Source organism: Rattus norvegicus, chromosome 10, assembly GCF_021556685.1.
Source record: "Rattus norvegicus strain SHRSP/BbbUtx chromosome 10, alternate assembly SHRSP_T2T, whole genome shotgun sequence".
Taxonomy (NCBI): domain Eukaryota; kingdom Metazoa; phylum Chordata; class Mammalia; order Rodentia; family Muridae; genus Rattus; species Rattus norvegicus.
Genome location: NC_141543.1, coordinates 88,591,074 through 88,610,522, shown reverse-complemented (window position 1 = coordinate 88,610,522; position 19,449 = coordinate 88,591,074). Strand labels below are relative to the sequence as shown.

General features: G+C 47.2%; 1 protein-coding gene across 4 annotated transcripts in view; it reads right to left on the bottom strand.

Annotated features, from left to right (window-relative positions):
- The window catches only part of Socs7 (suppressor of cytokine signaling 7), a 36,620-nt gene extending 17,708 nt beyond the window's left edge, over positions 1–18,912 (bottom strand). Inside the window, exons 1-7 of one of the 4 annotated variants that reach the window (XR_015630424.1) lie at positions 17,803–18,903; positions 10,198–10,262; positions 6,930–7,034; positions 5,774–6,475; positions 5,394–5,524; positions 4,733–4,901; positions 939–1,067 (exon numbers count right to left, since the gene is read on the bottom strand). Coding sequence is in view for 3 of the 4 variants with exons in the window: in NM_001427009.1 (NP_001413938.1) it covers positions 939–1,067; positions 4,733–4,901; positions 5,394–5,524; positions 6,374–6,475; positions 6,930–7,034; positions 10,198–10,262; positions 17,803–18,773 (1,672 nt within the window). In the remaining variant the exon portion in view is untranslated. 4 annotated transcript variants of the gene reach the window in all.
- Positions 18,913–19,449: the final 537 nt, after the last annotated feature.

Here is a 19,449-nt window from a genome sequence, read left to right as displayed (position 1 = left end):
GTAAGTTCTGTTTGCATCCTATAGATTCCGCACATAAATGTGCTTGTCAGTTTTCCTTACGTAATGCTAAAACCAAGTTCTTCACCTCCTCTAATAGAGACCAAGCAGATACCTTCCTGAGTGGGCTGGTTGACTATATGACCACACTAGTGAAGCCAAGACCAGGACAATGCTCCCACTTGGACAGCAGTCTTTGTTTGTTAACACAGTGGAAATGTCAACATACCAAACAACTCCTCTGACAGTGCACTATGGACAAATCAACAGCAGGCATATTTTTTTTAAATTTTATTATTATTATTATTATTATTATTATTATTATTATTATTATTATTATTTTGGTTCTTTTTTTTTTTCGGAGCTGGGGACCGAACCCAGGGCCTTGCACTTCCTAGGCAAGCGCTCTACCACTGAGCTAAATCCCCAACCCAACAGCAGGCATATCTTAATAAGCTACAACTGCACCCAGCCTGCGGACCCACTCACCACTGCCTTTCTGGTGAGTCCACTCTCACGTTCCTGTTCCCAAGGCCCTGTTTCACAAGTGAGAGGTAAGAGCCTGTAACAGCAGCAAGGGGCAATCTCAATGTCAATGTCACACCATGGGCTTCAGAGAGGGGAACAATTTTCTTATTCATGGGATCAGAGAAGCAGAAATTATTCTTTAGAACATTGTAGGATTAATGTACAAGGGCTGGCATTAGTCACTGGACTCTGCAGAAGTGGTTGCTCCAGTAGCCAGGACAAATGGTTTTAGGTGTAGCCTTTGGGGACTGGAACCTTCTGTTAGCATATCATATCCTAGTTAATGTAACTAGCAGAAGGCTGAGGCAAGAGGACAGCTTGGGCCACATAGAAATACAAAGCCACCCTGAAACACAAGAGTAAGGCCCTGTCTTTAAAAAACAACAGTAAAATTACTGCAATTACAGTTTTACCTGGGACCCTGGATCTCAAGAAATAAAGAAATTTCCCATTCTTGGAGTGCATGATGGCTCTCTTAATGAACTCCACCACCGACTGACAGCGATCCTCAAACTTGGGATGGCACCATAAGCTGAAAGTCCCTGAAATGGAAAATTAAGAGTAGATTTACAAACTTTTTTGGTGAGGTGTAGTGACACACTCCTGTCATCCTAGTACTCAGGAGTCTAAGGTTGGAAGATCTGGGCTGAAGCACAGACAGGGCCAGGGAGAAAACTCACAAATTAGGAAGGAAGGAAGGAAGGAAGGAAAGAAGGAAGGAAAGAAGGAAGGGAGGGAGGGAGGGAGGGAGGGAGGGAGGGAGGGAGGGAGGGAGGGAGGGAAAAGTAAAAGAAAGCAAAACAAACCAAAAAACCTCAAATGATTTGAGAGGCTGCTTTGAACATTTTAATTTTTTGTTTGTGTTTTGCTGTTGTTTGTTTTTTTTGAGATCTGGTTTCTCTCGGTAGCTTGACTGTCCTAGAACTTGTTCTGTAGACCAAACTGGCCTCACACTCACAGACATTGGTCTGCTCCTGCCTTCCTAGTACTGAGATTAAAGGTAGGAACCACCACCGCCCGACTGAACATTTTAATCTTTTTTTAATTACTAAATCCTTTTTTTTAAATTTTTTAAAGATTTATTTATTTATTTTGTATACGAGTACACTATAGCCACTATGTGGTTGCTGGGATTTGAACTCAGGACCTCTGGAAGAGCAGTTGGTGCTCTTAACCACTGAGCCATCTCTCCAGCCCAATTCTTTTTTTCTTAATGAGGCTCTCTCCTGATGTCTGTCTGTCTGTCTGTCTGTCTGTCTGTCTCTCTCTCTCTCTCTTTTAAAAGATTTATTTGTTATATTTGAGTACACTGTGGCTGTCATCAGACACACCAGAAGAGGGCATCAGATCCCATTACAGATGGTTGTGAGCCACTATGTGGTTGCTGGGAATTGAACTCAGAGACCCTGGAAGAGCAGTCAATGTTCTTAACCACTGAGCCATCTCTCCAGCCCACTGAATTCTGAAAAATTAAATTTTAAACAATATTTTTAACTCTTTTTTTGGGGGTATGGTGGTACACTCCATTAATCCTAGCACTCTGTAAGCAGAGGCAGGCAGATCTCTTGAGTTCAAGGCCAGCCTGGTCTATAGACTGAGTTCCAGGGCAGCCAAAGATACACAGAAATAGCCTGTCTTGAAAAACCAAAACCTCAAACAAACCAACAAAAGAAAAATAAAGATCTCAAAAAAATGGGTTGGGGATTTAGCTCAGTGGTAGAGCGCTTGCCTAGCAACCGCAAGGCCCTGGGTTCGGTCCCCAGCTCCGAAAAAAAGAACCAAAAAAAAAAAAAAAAAAAAAAAAAACTCAAAAAAATTTAGAGGGGCCAACAAGATGGTTCAATGTGTGAAGGCGCTTGCCAGCAAAGACAACATCCCAAGTCCCCGCCCTAGAACCCACACAGTAGGAACAAAGAACTGAGTCCCCAGGTTTCCTGTCTACCAAACACATGTGGCAATCTACACAAGTTTGAGCATGTGCATTCACAAAATGCATGAATTAAAAATAATTTTAAAAACAAATATTAAATTTAAAAATAAGGATTTTCTTTTCCATATGTATACTACTCCTTAAATGACTTACTTCCCACATTTGTGTTTATAAATGCTATGCTTGCCCATCATATAATGAAGTCTCATGTACTATAAAGGATGAGAGAGTTGAGGACCATAGTGAAAGCGAGTGCCCCCAGATCTAAGCCGTCCAGCGTGCACACCAGGCACTCGCTCACTTGCTCGCTCTTGCACCACAGCCACAGGAAAGCAAATTAGTAAGCCTTCCCTTCTCTCCCATGCCTAGAATGTTGTGAAGTTTCTACCTCAAACTCCAGAGTCCCAAAGGCAAAAGGGAGTCTGACTTCCTGTGACTTAATACTAGGTTCCAAAAGAATCACCCACAGAAGAGCACACTTTGGGGTACCCATCTCACAGTATCACTGAAAATGATGAGGGCACGTCCCACTGCCAACGAGTACCAGAAACAGAGCCTCTTTCTACTAAAAACCCTATTTGGTTAAAAAGAAAGGCCCTTTAACCAAAGAGCCACCGAGACAGTACTTAGGAGGGAGGGCTCTTACTCCCTCACATATCACAGACCTAATGATCAAGAAGTATTCATCTACCATTCCCTGAGTCTAGTCAATTATTAGTCTGTTTTAACAAAATATCTCATTCTGAAATGCTATATTTTATATTTGGTTTATCTGTGATTCTGTTTCTTTGGAACAGCAGAAAAATTGGCAGCATTGGCTTCTTACCATGTCCCACTTCCAACAGTTACCTAATCCATGGCTTCTTTTTCTTTTTTTTAATTAAGATTTATTTTTATTTTTGGTATGTGTGCCTGTGCGCGTGCGCACACACACACACACACACACACACACACACACACACACACACACACACACACACGTGTGTGTGTCATATGTCATGTGTGTATGGGTGCCCATGGAGGCCACAGGAAGGCATGAGATTCCCAAGAACTGGAATTACAAACAGCTGTGAGCCACCTGACACGGATGTTGGGAACTGAATCTGGTGCTTTGGGAGAGTGGCAGGTGTTCTCACCACGAAGGCATCTTCCTAACCTAATCATGACTGCTACTTCTGCTACTTCTTTCCTCCTCCTCCTCCTCTTCTTCCTCCTCCTCCTCCTCCTCCCTCCTCTTCCCCTCCCTCCTCCTCCTCCTCCTTCTCTACCTCTTCTTCCCCCAGCTTTTTTAAAATTATGTAGAGCATATATAATTTTACTATTTATTAAAGATGAAAACAGGGGTTGGGGATTTAGCTCAGTGGTAGAGTGCTTGCCTAGGAAGCACAAGGCCCTGGGTTCGGTCCCCAGCTCCGAAAAAAAGAACCCCCCCCCCAAAAAAAAAAAAAGTGAAAACAAATTTGCATGCGAAGATCAATCTGTCTGCTTTTTTTTTTTTTTCTTTTTTTCAGAGCTGGGGACCAAACCCAGGGCCTTGTGCTTGCTAGGCAGGCACTCTACCACTGAGTTAAATCCCCACCCCCTGTCTGCTACTTTTACATAAAGAATTAAATCCTGGGCTGGTCAGAGTGATATATTGCAGGGACAAGCATCAGTTCAGATCCAGTCTTGGTTATATAGTTCAAGGCAAGTCTGCACTACAGGAGATCCTGACTGTCTCAACACAAACATAGGGGCCCAGGTTTGGATCCCCAGAACCCATGTGAAGCTCAGGATGGCATCACATGTCCATGTTTCCCGCACCCCTATGACAAGATGGGAGGCAGGGGTAAAGCTCAGGCCAACTATGCCGGTGTGTGCTGCACCAGTGAACAGGAGAGCCCGCCTCAAGGTAGAAGGTACAGACCGACTCTTGAGACTCTAACTCACAGGCACCCTGCAGCATGTCCAGCCCTGCACTTACCCTCCCCCCTCACACCCCCACATCTACAGAGAGAGACACGGACAGACTGACAGACGGGAACGCTAGCTAGCTTAGAGGTTAAGAGCACTTACTACTTTTGCAGGGTTGGAGCCCAGCACTCATAGCAGGCAGCTCATTAACACTGCTAACTCCAGCTCCAGGAGACTGAACACCTCTCCAAGTGGTACTTATACTTACACTCAGGCCTGCCCACAAAAGTAACACAATTGTAAAAGGAGGGCAGGGGACTGACTCAGCAAAGGTAGGAAAAGGCAAATCTGGAGAAAGACTTTCCCAGAGGCAGCAGCTCTTACCTCTGTAGTGCTCCATTCTAGTGTGATGGGTGATACCCTGTGATCGAAAGCTGAGGCTCAGGATGTAACGAGGATCAGAGCTGTCTCGGACCAGGAAAGAGCCATCTGGCTTCCCTTTCAGTTTCATCTCTGCGTCTTCCCAGTTCATCGGTCCCCAGTACCAGCCACACTATAAAAGGTAGGAAACACTAAAGTAGTTAGCAGAGAAATGCCAACGTTCTAGGCACAATCTGTCTTACCAGGGGAGATTCCCCCACCCTCCAAAATATCTGAGAAGGTAAAAGCCATTAACACGCATGCCGATCACAGCAGAGAGCACCAGGCTCCTTACACTGAGTCGCCCCTGTACCGGGGACCAATTCTACCGCTTACTGTCAGTGGTCCTGTAAGGACCAAAAGGAACTGGGTCAGTTCACCTAGTAAAACCCCCTTACGCTATTCCCAATACGTCCCTGCAGTCCTCCTCCACTGTGTCTAACTTTCCCACCCACACTCAGTCCTTCTTACATTTCCCATGACATCAACAAACGCCTTCAGTGTAGCCACTGTGAATATGGAGGCATAGAAACTCCTCTTCCTCTAAGACAGGAAGGACAGCACAGACACAAGGTGAGCTGTGGGAGGAAGGGTGAGCTGCCTGCCAGTCCTCGGGCATCCCTACCTTTTCCAGCTCTCGAAGGCTGGCTGCAAAGCTGCTTGAGTCTGGCCGGTAGAGGGGACACTGGAGGTGCTGGGGGGGCTGGCTGTGCAGGGATTCTGATGCTCTGATGGGAGCAATTCGGGGAAATGCATCTACAGGGCAAGAGAATGGAGACCACTTGTTTATCTGCACTGCTCCAACCCATAGACAGACTTCCCTTCCCCAAAAAAGATGCTAACTGAGGAGGGGCAAGGCATTAGAAGCTGAGCTGAGAGGGTGGGAGCCAAAGCAGTGGAAGGGAGCTGGATGGGCTGGAACAAAAGGCTGTGCGAGCTGTGTGAGCTGTGAAGGATGGGGGGGCATTCAACCCCAGGAAAGCAGTAGAGGAGCTGCTCACTAACCTGACTAAGGTGACTACTTCAGGGGCTTCACCGGCCTAGAGCGATCCCAACTTCTCCCACCTCGAAGTGAAGTGAAGTGCGGGGAAAGCGGCCTTGGAAATAGTGACTTGCTTACTTGCCCCTCCAGGGAGAGTAATGATTTGCCAGGCAAGTAGAAAACAATGCTGATTTCATTCACTATATTCCCTGGATACTAGAGGCTGGCAAAGCAGGTGTGAGCTACTAAATGCTTGGTACTTATTTACAAGGCTGCAGTAAATACCAAAAGCTTAGGAAAAAACTACACAACTTTGATAACCAGCAACAGAGTAAACCTCTTCGCTGAACTGACATCACAGCAATTTCTTAAGTGGTATTTCCTCAGGGAACTGCAAAGCAGCCCCAGAAGCAGGAACCAGAAATCCCAGGTTTTCACTTCTAAGAAAAGTAAGATTTACTTCCAAAAGGAAACAGGTTAGGAAAAAAAAGTTCTCAGACTCATTTTCAAGTTCTAATCCAACCAAGGGGATAGATTAAGGCTTTCTCCTAAGTTGTAATTTCCATAAGTAGCCTTCTCCCGTCCTTCCACTCTTACAAATCTTGGCTCTAAGCTAAGCTAACCTGGGGCGTGGGGTGGAGGAGGCGGAGGTAGGGGGAAAGACTGCAAGGAAGACCCCATCGGAGCCACAAGGACAGATGTAGGCAGCGTCCCACTGATATCATCTACAAGAGAGAACAAAAGCAAGAGGTTCAGCAAAATAAGCACATAACAGTGGGGAGAAGGCGGAGGAGGAGAGGACTTCAGGCTGCCCTCTGGGGCAAGGTAGCCTGGACGTCATGCTATCTCTAAGTACGGGCAAGGCATCCTCATCAGCCTTGCTTTGCCTAGAAAGCAGGAGAGTGAGGGTACTCCTAAAGCAGCTCAGGAGCAAGACTGAGGGCTCGGTGCATGTGAAGCCACTCAGCACATGGACAGTCAATATTGCTTCATGCAAATAAAGATGCCCGCCCATCTAAGTCCCTACAGAAACGACAGAGGTTTGGAGAGAGGAATGGGAACTAATTGGGTCATCAATAGAAACCCATAACCTTATCTGGCCCCTGACCAAAGAGCAAGTCCCTAGAGCTCACCCTCCCTACAGGGCAAGATGGCAAAAGGGTGGGTTAGAGACTATACCTAGGAGGCTGAGGCTTCTTCTTGGAGGAGGAGGGGGAGTTGGAGGGTGTGGAGAGGTCAGGCCCCGCTGAGATATGTCCACGTCCACAAGCGACACTGTCTCACCTGAGGGATTCACACAGCAAGCATGTTACAGAAGCATAGTGTCCAAAGCTGAGGCCAAAAGGAAAGGGAACAAAAGCAAGCAGGGAGGCAGAGGGCAGAGAGTCCTAAGCAAGGGAGGCCAGAGCAGAGGGCCCTAAGCTCTCCAGGCTGGAGTCACCTGGACACCAAGTGTCTTAGAATCTGGTTGTTGCTGGGTTACGGTGCACACACCTTCAATCCCAGTACTCGGGAGGCAGAGACAGGCAGATCTCTGTGAGTTCAAAACAGCCAGCTTGGTCTATGGGTAGAGTTCCAGGACAGCCAGGGCAACAAAAAGACAGGATTTGTCTCAAAACAAACAAAGAACAAACTGTTCGGCTGTTCTAGGTTAGTGAGGGACTCAGAGGTCAGGAGCCTTGCTACTACTGGAGCAGACCCACATCTGTTTGCCCACAGCCACAGAGGCTCATAACCACTCTGAACTCCAGTTCTAGGGCATTCAGCGCTCTCTTCCAGCCTCTGCAGGCACCAGGCACGCACACAGTATATACATGTAGGCAAAACAACTCATCTACATAAAGAAAAATAGGGATGGTAGGATGGCTCAGTAGAAAAAGGAACATTTTTAACAAACCTGATAATCTAAATTCTAGTCCTGTTTGGTGGAAAAAAGAACTGACTCTTTTTTTTTTGGTTCTTTTTTTCGGAGCTGGGGACCGAACCCAGGGCCTTGCGCTTCCTAGGTAAGCGCTCTACCACTGAGCTAAATCCCCAGCCCCAAGAACTGACTCTTGATAAATGTCCTCTGATCTCCAAATGCATGATGTGACACACATTCAATAAACAAAATGTAAATAAAGAGGCACAAAATAATAATTTAAAAAATTTAATCGTTTTATTGCAGGGTTGGAGAGCTAGCTCAGGGGTTAAAATCACTGCGACCGCTCTTCCAGAGAACCCAGATTTGGTTCTCAGCACTCACACAACAGCTCACACCCACCCACAATTCCAATTCCTGGGTGTCTGATGGCCTCTTGTAACCTCCACAGACACCAGGCTATACATAAAACGGTACACAGATAAACATGTAGACAAAGTACCATACACAAAAAGTTTTTAAAAATAAAAGTCCTGGGGTTGGGGATTTAGCTCAGTGGTAGAGCGCTTGCCTAGGAAGCGCAAGGCCCTGGGTTCGGTCCCCAGCTCCGAAAAAAAAAAAAAAAGAAAAAAAAAGAAAAATAAAAGTCCTATCTTTTCTTTACCATATTAAGGGTTGAGTTTTCCTTAGGAGAAAAGCATTAGTTAGCTTGTCAGAGAGAAAGCTATTCATTGCTCTCTCTGCTGCTGACTTATCTTGATTAGGGTCTCTAACTCTGAAAAGGAATTTGTTTTTAATCAAATAAAACCATACTTGAGGTTGGGGATTTAGCTCAGTGGTAGAGCGCTTGCCTAGCAAGTGAAAGGCCCTGGGTTCGGTCCTCGGCTCTGGGGAAAAAAAACAAAAAAACAAAAACAAAAACAAAACAAAAACGAAAAAACAAAACAAAACAAAAAACAAACAAACCCATACTTTGCAGACTTTCATGTCAGTGTGGAGCAAGGCAAGTGGTTCTCGTTCTGCCACATGGACAGGACAAATGCAAGGCCAGATCATGTTAACAGTTGGGGGAGGGGCAGGGAAGTGGCTCGGCATACAAAGTGCTTGCCTCCAAACCAGAAGACCCAAGTTCAACTCCTACAACTGTCTTCTGGCTTCCTCACATGTGTGCTGTGAAATTCACATACACATGCGCATGCATTAAATGTTAAAAAGAAAGAACTGCTGGGTAGCATGTTAGTATATTCCTTTAAACCCAACAATCAGGGGCTAGAGACGGGAGGGGTTCAAGGCCAGCCTCTGCTACACATATTGAAGCCTGCTTGAACCTTAAACAAAACTCAAATCACCTGCAGAAGTTCTAGGACGCACGCCAGGGACTGCTGTCAGCCTCACTGCCTTATGGTGAGTCTGTTAGAAAAGTCTAGGATATCACTTACAGATGCTAACTAAGGCTCTGCCTTAGCCTCACACTAAAACAATATGCTCCTAAAGAGGAGACAACCATTAACTAGGAAAGTGTGTAGCCAGTAAGATAAGCAATTCTGTATATAGGGACCCACTACAGTAGAGGTTTGTAAGATGTCATCTGTTTTTAACAACTCACTGGAACCTATACGGTTAGGCACCCACTGGCCTGGAAATGTCCATTCTAAATCATAATTCTTCTAGTCACCTTTATAAGGGCCATAATATCCAAAGGAGTTAAAGGTTGGCATTTTAAATTTGGTTAATTAATTAGTTTTTTTAGATAGGGTCTCACTATATGGCTCTGATTGGCCTGCACTCTCTACATAGACTACACTGGCTTTAAACTTTGTAACCCTCCTTCCGCTGCCTCCCAAGTAGTGGAATTACAGGGGTAGGTTACCACACCCAACCAAAAGACTAATTTTCAAAGGGATTCTAAGACTGGACGTAATATGAAAAAGACCTTTTTACAGCTTCTACTCAGCCAGGAGCTTTACGTGACTGACAGAAGAGGTCTCTCTGAAAAGCTTCCCATAACATGAGATGCTATAGCAGTGGCCCATTACCAAGACACTCAACAGCCTTTTTACTTTAGCAACTGTGTTCCCTACTGCAAGAGGACAGCCCTAAATTAGACACAGTGAAGAGCACCGACAGCTGCCTGCACGGCCCGCCCCTAAAATGGTAAGGCAGAGCTCACGCAGACCCCAGGCCCGAATTCTTTAAACAAGACCAGACACTCAGGGGTCATTTTTATTAGATAATCTATAAACTTCCTTGGAAGCTGGAACAGGAATTATGACTTCAGGAGAGTCTTTTATTCATTGTAAGCTTATATCTTAGTAAGCTTTGTCTTTAATTTCTACATAACAACCCTGAACTATGTAACTGTTAGGGCTACCCTATTACCAAGAAGCCTTTACCTTCCAGTGAAAGCATCTGAAATCATGCCAGAAAACCAGCCCCAACCCAAGGGTATGGGACAAAGGAAATGATTGTAGATAGTCAGAGAGGTGAGCAGAGCTCCCCCAGCAATGCCTGTGCAGGGGTGTTTCCTGAGAGGCCTCAGGACACCCCCACTTTCAGTTGTCAGAGTAGAGAAGATAGGATCCTTACCTGTGAACAAGGGGCTGAAGGAGACCGGAGAAAAGGCACTTTGAGTTCTTGTCAACCTGGGTTTCCTAGGGGGAAATGAACACACATGCACTTACATCACGAGCACACTGGATTCCAGATATCCTGAGACACAAAGCAAACCCCTTACTACAGACATATTGGCAACACTTCTGAAATAAAGCCTAAAATTTAAAGGAGAATGAAATAATTAAAGCAAGTCCTTGAATAGCTTTGGCTCCTAACTCATCAGCCGACAAAGCAGGAGCACTCCCTTGGGTCCTGACATGCCCAGCACAGAGGAATAAAACACCCTGCGTGGTAATTATGAAGTCTATTTCACAAGAAAGGGAGTTGGATGCAGAGTGGATTTTTATCTGAAAGCCAACCAAAAGGCTTTAGGCCTGAGTAGCTGCCGACCTGGAACAGGGCTTGCCCTCTAACTCTAAGACAAGGTTCCATGGAGTCAGGAGCCAGGGAGCACACCCTGCCCTGAGAAGAGCACTAAAGGATACACGGCCATCTTCAATCATTAACACCTCTCTGCCCATGGCCCTGAGATATGAGCCTAGGCCACTGCTCACTAAGAAGAGTTTAGTCAGAAAATTTCTACCTCAAGTCTAAGGTTTAGTCTGAACTACAAAAAAAAAAAAAAAAAAAAAGCACACACCTTCAGAGATGCAGAAACAGATCTCTGTGAGTTCAAACTAGCCTCATCTACAGAATGAGTCCCTGGCCAGCCACAGCTACAGAGACTCTGTCTCAAAGAAAGAGATGAGAGACACAGGCAGCTTCCTTCTAAGAGGTCTTGAATCCATCCACAGTCCACATGGTGACATGGCCACAGAAAAACAAGATTCAACCACACATGGCCTCCATTTATAAAAGTTGCTCATGACTACAGCTTAGTGCCAAACCCAAAGGAAAGTTCGGCCCACTGGACGTGAACTCTAAGCAGCTGAGAAGCTCCCCAGATGACTTTTATTTGATAACTTGTGGGTACAACATTAAACTCAGCAAGTAGAAACCCAAAGCACTGGCCTTTCGAAAGGTTCACACCTCAGCCATTTGGCAGTTTGCCTCTTTTCAAAGGAAACAGCATCACTCTGCCATCTGCCCATGCGGGGACTCGCCTCCCCGTGCCAAGCTCTGAGGAAGGGCAGTATCCAAGCACAGTCTTGCGGAGGCCCTCTCATCTTCTCTCCCACCCCCGACATTTTAAAGAGAAATCATAGTTTCTAGGATCTAGAAAAAGAAAAACATCTGAATTTAAACCCAGGCAAAACCATCTGAAAGTACTAGATGTTTTTTCCTGGCAAAGATGGGTGCTTTGTGGTAAAAGGTATAAGGCACCGAATGGCTACCAATTAACTGTGTACTTCCTTCTCTCTTTGGGGAGTGCTGCCTAACTGAAATTCCATTTCCTATCTCAAGGACCCTGCCCTGGAAGCACTCTAATGTGAGTCACTCACGAAAAGCCTATCTAGATGACTGAGAAACAAAGCAATGAAATGACCAACATAGACCTGAGGATGGTAGTTACCTGGGGACAATGCATACCGAGGAAAGCAACACTTGAGTCCAGATAAAGTATTTCTAAACTATGTCTGACCCTCCTGCCTGCCCTCCTCAGTGCCACGGTGACAAGCATGTACCACCGTACGCGTTTATGAGGTGCAGCATGCTCGCTTTATGAAGTGCTAGAGATTACACTCGAGGCTTCAGTCATTAAAGGCAAGCATTCTACCAACTAAGCTACCATCCTAGGCCTCCAAATACACATAGTTTGAAGTGCTGGGAATTTAACCCACGGCTCTAAGCAATCCAGACAAGCACTCTACCAATTAAGCTACATCTCTAGCCCAAATAAAATTTCAAATTAACCATCCATACTACATTCACGTGTTAATAACTTCCCACATCAATCTGAAAAGCACTAGGGCATTCGAGTAAAGCCACCTAACGGGGTTGGGGATTTAGCTCAGTGGTAGAGCACTTGCCTAGCAAACGCAAGGCCCTGGGTTCGGTCCCCAGCTCCTAGAGAAAAGAAAAAAAAAAAAAAAGCCACCTAACGTGGCCAGTGGGCGTGGCCACTTTCATCTTAGAACAGACTTACCAGAGAGGTGGGCCAAGTCCCACTCACATGACTGGGACTTTAGACAAAGATCTTTTGGGGAGCTTGCTGTCCTTTGAGTCAGCTCTGTTACTGGCTGAACTGTAGGTAAGAGAGCACCCTATCCATTTCCTCTCTGCAAATGGTCTGCATTGCAACAGATTAATGAGATAAAAGGAGTTAGAAGCGCTAGACTAAACAGGACAATCGCACATAGATGTAACCATTGGCCAGTTTTCAAATTCCTTGGAACCTAAAATACAAACAATGAATTGTACTGTACACCACTCCTGTCCATAAATCCCTTTATCCCTGAAAGTTTCATGTGTCCTTTCCTAAAGCACCTTCCGAACTAAGATGCCCAAATACTAGACTGTGTGGCTCCAATGCACCTCTGCCCTGCTGAGGCGCTCAGTGCCAAGTCAGGCAGCCTGTGCCATTTCCAGCACGTCATAAGCTGTTCATGTGCTACAGGCACAAAAACCATGTGTTCATTTTCACTTCCAACACACAGACATCTGTGAGCAAGGTCAGATCCAAAACTCTGTTGTACACCGACTAAAAACCGATGGAGGGAACTCCTAGGGAAAAGCCAAGGGCCACAGTCTAATCCGAAAACCTCAGGAATGATGTTGGCAAGAAGAATATTTAAGGCACAAGAATCAACTGGACAGACAAAAAAAAAGTAATGCCAGGGAACTCACTCTGTGAGAGCTGACAACCACAAGCAGTTCTTTAAAGGATAGTTGGAAAGGCCAACAGAACACGAAACAAAACCCAAGCACAGCTTACCACACCACAGTGTCACCTTGCTTCCAGCATGCCATGTTATGACTCAAGGCCCCTTTGAGCCTGTGATTTCAGCATTTGGGAGGTGGAAGCAGGAGAATGGGCTGAACACCAGCCTTGAACACTTACAGAATAAGTCTGAAGCCATCCCGGGCTATACAAGACCAGGCATAATGGTACGCACACCTATAATCCCAGAGCTCAGGAAGCTGAGACAGGAAGATAAATTGACCAGTCCAGACCACATTGTGAGACTGTGTCTCAAAAGGACAGAAGGGGGTGGGAAAAGAAAAGGGGCTGAGAGATGGATCAGCTGTTACTTGCTGCTCTTCCAGAGGACATGAGTTTGGTTCCAGCACCCAAGTTAGGCTCACAACTGCCTGTAACACCAGACCTATGGGATCCAATGTCCTCTTTAACCTCATCAGCCACCTACATATGTGTGCAAGTTCATACAGACATGGACATTTTAAAATCTTGTTTAATAAAATCAAAAGTAAGAACGAAGAAACAAGGGCTGGAGAGATGGCTCAGTGGTTAAGAGCACTGACTGGGGTTGGGGATTTAGCTCAGTGGTAGAGCACTTGCCTAGCAAGCGCAAGGCCCTGGGTTCGGTCCCCAGCTCCGGAAAAAAAGAAAAAAAGAAAAAAAAAAAAAAAAAAAAGAGCACTGACTGCTCTTCCTGAGGTCCTGAGTTCAACTACCAGCAACCACATGGTGGCTCACAACCATCTGTAATGACATCTGATGCCCTCTTCTGGTGTGTCTGAAGACAGCTACAGTGTGCTCATATGAATAAAATAAATCTTAAAAAAAAAAAAATGAAGGAACAAAACAGCAATCAAACACATCCCTCTCTCCTGGCTCTCAAGACCCAAAGAAACAGTAAGTTTCTGCTGTCGGCCAAGTCTACCCATGACAGCAGGCCCCGGACTCATGCCAAACACCATCCAGAATTGCACCTTTTTTCCGCAAACAAATCAAAAATCACTACAGAACTGTTCTCCATTTCTTCACTACACGACCATTAAGCCGGCCAGGAACAGCCTCAATGTTAAACTCAAAGACAAACCCTCAGATAAGGAACCTATTCCCAACTGAGTGAGTATTTGTGAGGAGATTCAAACAGGGCAGAGGCATGCTATTATTCACCAAATCTGATGGAAGACAATCAGCTCAACATATGTGAAACAGACAAGGAAACTCCACTGTTTTTCCTGAAATAGCAAAGCTCTATATTATACCAAGGCCCACAGGCATGAAGCCCAGCTCTCTGAATTTTGACATATGTGTGGTATAAGGCCTAGCCCAGCTCTCAGAACAGAAAGCTGATTAGTTGGCAGCGCAATCTTACTTCACTTTAAAGAGTTCTCAAAGCTAACTCATACTATTATTTTTTTTAATAGAAAGTAAAAAAAACTGTTGAGACAGGATCTATGCACTTCTGGCTAGCCTGGAACTTGTTATACAGACTGAGCTAGCCTCCAACTCAGAGATCTGCTCGTCTCTGCCTCCTGGGTGCTGGGATTAACAATATGAGCTACATTTATTTATTTTTAAGGAACTGGAAGTGGGTGCAGGCATACAGAGGTTGGAGGACAAGCTGTGAGGGTTGGTACACCCTCCACCATGTGGGTCCCAAACTCAAGTCACCAGGCTTTACAGCAATCACCTTTATCTGCTGAGTTATCCTGCTGACCCTCACACTACTCTTTTACTCTTTTGCTTTTAAAGATTTATAGTTTGTGTGTGTGTGTGTGTGTGTGTGTGTGTGTGTGTGTGTGTGTGTGTAGACATGTGTACATGTACCTGCTGAGATCAAAAAAGGACATTTGATCCCGTGAAGCTGGAGTTACAGATGGTCAGGAGCTACCCGACCTGGGTGCCCAACCTATGTGTGTGGGAATCAAACTCTGGGCTTCTACAAGGTCAGCAAGCGCTCACATCTTCTAAGCCACCTCTCTAGTGCCAGCCCCCACCACTATATTACTCTTAGGACTTGTATATCCCGGCAGCTCCACATAAGAAACTCAAAAGGAAGTTGTTCACCAATAGAAATTCTGACTGCCAAGCCTTATAAAAATGACTGTTAGGAAACTCTCATCAAAATTGATAGCTGTGGGAAACGTGTAGATGGGAAAGGTAAATGTTGAGGAGAGCAAAGAGAATTATGCCTGAGGTTACAGTAAATGCCCCAAATTACATAGCAAAGACAGCAGAGGCCCATAATTACCTTCAAGCAGTAGACACAGAAGCCTCATAACTGGCAAAAGGCTGAATGTCCTCAGAGCTTAAGGTGCTACCATTTAAAACAAGATCAAGTGCAAACCCAAGCCACTGTTCTTCCCAACAAGAGAGGACTTGCTTAGGAGACAGATCCACAGAAATCACAACTACCCTGGCCAGACTTAGCAAGGTTCTCACAGCCTAGAGGCTGCCAGCAAGACTGGCACAGAGTTAAGTGTGGAGAAGACAGCAAGCAGCACCAAAGCTTAGCACAGAAAAAAGTCCCAAGTCAATCGTATCACTTCTCTTCCAAAAAGCATGAAGTAAGTATTCCATCCAGTTTTCACATCTTCCCTCTACTCCTGTAAGGACATGAACAGGACAGTTCACAGCTGTCCTACTTCACAGATCAAAGGGGAGGACAAAGATGACAAACCTGTCCTCCGAATCACAGCTAATGCTCAACTTCCAAATAGAATCCAGACTTTCCTAATTCTCTCTATGTGACATGCTGCCTCCAAATAGCAGTCAACCAAATGTTTACACACAAATACCTAGCTCTTCTCCAATTCATCAGAAAAAGCTCTTGGACCAAAAAATGTATTTCTCCACTGCCCTGAACTAAGCTTCTTTGCAGAGGTACAACCTAATTTGCTCTGCAGCAGAAATCTGTATTGTGCTTAGAGTGACGGTTGGTGACAGAGCAGCCAATGACCATTAAATTCTGCTTCCAAGGCAAAACACCATCCAATGGTGTATGCCTTTTCCACTTCCTAATCTATTAGAAGAAGCAGCTAATTTCACGCCACACCTCATACTTGTCTCAGGAATCTTAGAGCAAGTCCTGGTCAATGTGGAACAAAGGCAAGACAAACCACAAGGAAATGATCAATCCACCCTATGTCATTACCCACAGCTTCAACCCTGCCCTCACCCTCAGCTAGTGCAAATTTCATCCATGTTGGTAAGTGGAGCATCAAATACAGAGCCTGCCACTGTGGGGGTTGGGGAACTGTTTCAGTAACCATACTTTTCAAGACCTGAGCTCTCAGCAGGAATTTGCGCACACACACACACACACACACACTAATAATAATAATAATAATAATAATAAAATAAAACAGGCCCTACATAAAGGGGTACTATGCACTGAGGCAAACAATCAGGGATCTGGGTTTGGCCCAGGGCGCAGATGTTCAGAAATGGCAACAAAGCCAAAATAAACCTGCACCTTTATCTTGGAGCATTCAAGTTCCCTTGAGAATCCATGTCCAAGAATGGGTGGTTTGTGATCAGGGATAAACTAGGGAGCTGTAAAAAATTAAAATTGGGCCCAGACATACTTTATCTTTCAATGTTCCCCCTACCCTCCAAGATTCTAGTGCTCAGCAAAGTTATCAATTTAGCTGCTTGTCAGTCTTGCTCTGTTGCTGTCTATATGTTTCAAGAGTGCATCACATAGACCATACCAAGACCAATTCCAGCAGCAGGCCTGAAATCCTGGCCCTTGGGAGGAGGTAGGAAGGAAGATCAAGAGATCCAGACCAGTCTGTGATATATAGTGAATTAAAAGCAAGCCTGATCAACATAAAAAACAAAAAACAAAAAACCTTGTCTAAAAAACAAAAGCCACCAATTCAAGTCTAAGACAAATTCAGAACTACAAATCACAACGTTAAACCACAAGGTAAGACTCATTCACGGCTGCAAAAGCTGACAGCTTTCTAAACTGACACTACAGAACTATGTCCTGACAGTCAAAAGTCTAGCCACTTCTTAGAAAATCAGGGGAACAACTCAACATTTAAGTCTAGAATTGCCATTGATTGGCCTAGAAGTCAATGCTATACCTCCCTTAGAATTCTCACATCCGTGTGAAAGTGAGAGTGCAAGCATAAAGCCATTCCCAGAATGTGGTCAGCACACAGGCTTTGGACAGCAAGTATTTAGGACCAACCGGGAGAATATTAAGAATGGAGCTGCCCAGCTAATTGCTGGCCGGACTCTTCAGGCTATTTGCATGCATGTACTTGTGAAGAGAGTGGAGGCAGGTGTACAGAGAGAACAAGCAAGATGATCAAGATAATAACAGACAGGTGACTGACACCAGCTTTGTGGCCCCAAGGCCACACATTTCCAGCAACCTCCCAGCAATGTTAGTAATAACAGTCGTGGGAGGAGGTACTTAAAAAAGTGGGGCCAGTACAGGGATGGAAGGTGAGACAGGGCTTCAAATCATCCCCAGCAAGATGCTAACCCACTGAAAAGTGTCAGAGTGTGAACTCTCCAAGAGCGAAAGCTGTTTCCACAATTAGCTCTGATCTAATGCAAGATGTCACCACCTTTAGTCCCAAGTGTCTGCCTCCCCCTGAAGTCCACAGCTTGAGAACTGACAGTATCGTGTTAGCAGCAGAGGAAATGAGGGAAACGAAACAAGAAATGGAACTTTTGTCGCCTGCCCACCCCCAAACCAATCTCACCTCCCCGCATCCAGCTCCCGGACCGCAGAGCCTCCCATGTCTGTCAGGCTCGCAGCTGAAGCTGCCAGATCTCCCGAAGGCCTCTTGCCGGTCCCATCCCCACCGCCCGAGCCACCGTTGCAGCTCTTCGTGCGAAACAGGCGGCTGAGGCGTATTTTGAAGGAGCCCTTTCGAGAAGGGCCTGCGAGCGGCCGAAGGGGCCCGGGAGGCGGCGGCGGTGGGGGAGGTTGCTGCTGCTGCTGCTCCCCTCGGCTCAGGCGCCCTGGAGGGACCAAGTCCTGCAGCGGAAAGGGCACCGGGGGTAGTTCGGGGCCCGGAGGCTGCAGCAGCAGCCGGCCACCCACTCCTCCTCCACGGCCCGGGCTGCTGAGCTCCTCTTCCGAGCAGCTGTTAGTCTCCAGGCTTTCGGCCTCCGATTCCAAGCCTTCCAGGACCAGCAGCGCGTCGCTCGTCTCCGTGGGGTCTTCCCCGGCCTGCGGGGCGGCAGCAGGCGGCGGGGGTTGCGGCGGCGGCGGCTGCGGGGGGCACGGGCACGGACAGCAGCCTCCGCCCGCAGTCTTGATCCCCGGCCCCGCCGGCTGTCCGAGCCCCAGTGCCGCCAGCTGCGCCTCTAGTCCAGCCACCGGACCCCAGGTCCGCTCGAGCGCCAAGCCCGGCGGGAGGGCCTTGGGATCCAGCGCACAGCGGTGTCGGGGACACAGCAGTTCCGAGGGTCCCGGCTCCGGGGCCGCCTCCGCGTCCTCCTCCTCCGGCGGCCGCCCCACGTTGCGGAACACCATCAGCTGCGGCGGCCGGGCGCCCCGCGAGCCGGGCCGCGCGAGGAAGGGTGGCGGCGGCGGGCCATGGCCCGGGGGCGGCGGCGGCGGGCCTGGCTCGGGGGCCGCCTCTCCATAGCCGAGAAGGCGGCTCAGGACCCGGTACGAAGCGGCCGCCGCCGCCGCCTCGCCGTCCCGGAGCTCGGCCCCTTGCATCGGGGTAAGGGAGGGAGGGCGGGCGGCTGGGAGCCGGGCTGGGTGGGGACTAGGCCGGGCCCCGCCGGAGCCCCGCCCGCCGCGGCCCCCGGAGCGACAGCTCTAACGGCCGCCGCGGCCTCTGCCTCATAGAGGGGGCGGGGGGCGCGCGGAGCCCAGCGCGAGCCCAGGCCGCGCGCCGCCGCCGAGGACCGCCCCCGAGACGTCACTTCCTGTTCAGGTTCCGCCCCCTTCCCCAGGGTGCGCAGCGTCGATCTCCACTATGCCTGACGTTGCTCTCGACCCTAGTAGCTATTGGCCGTTTGCTGCTTCTGTGGCCTCGTTGGTCTCGAGCACCGACCCCTGTTTTTTCACTTCCTGGGCGCCCAGGCCCTGTCCACTTTCCTATGTAGAGCAGAGCAGGCCTTGGGACCCGGGTCTGGACCTGGGAGAGGGTCGCGGCCCTTGGCACTGTCTGTGGGTCTTGTCCAATCATTGTTGACTGGGATGTGTGACCTTGGTTAAGTCATTTCATTAAGTCTGAATCCCCTGAATTGTGGAATGACTACATGAAAAATGTGTTGTAGATCCCGCGATGTGCTGCTCTTCAGTGCTAAAACAATTGGTTCTTTGCGGGGAAGGCCGGGTGTGTATATAGTTAACATAATTTCATCATGAATTTGACTGACGTAAAGCA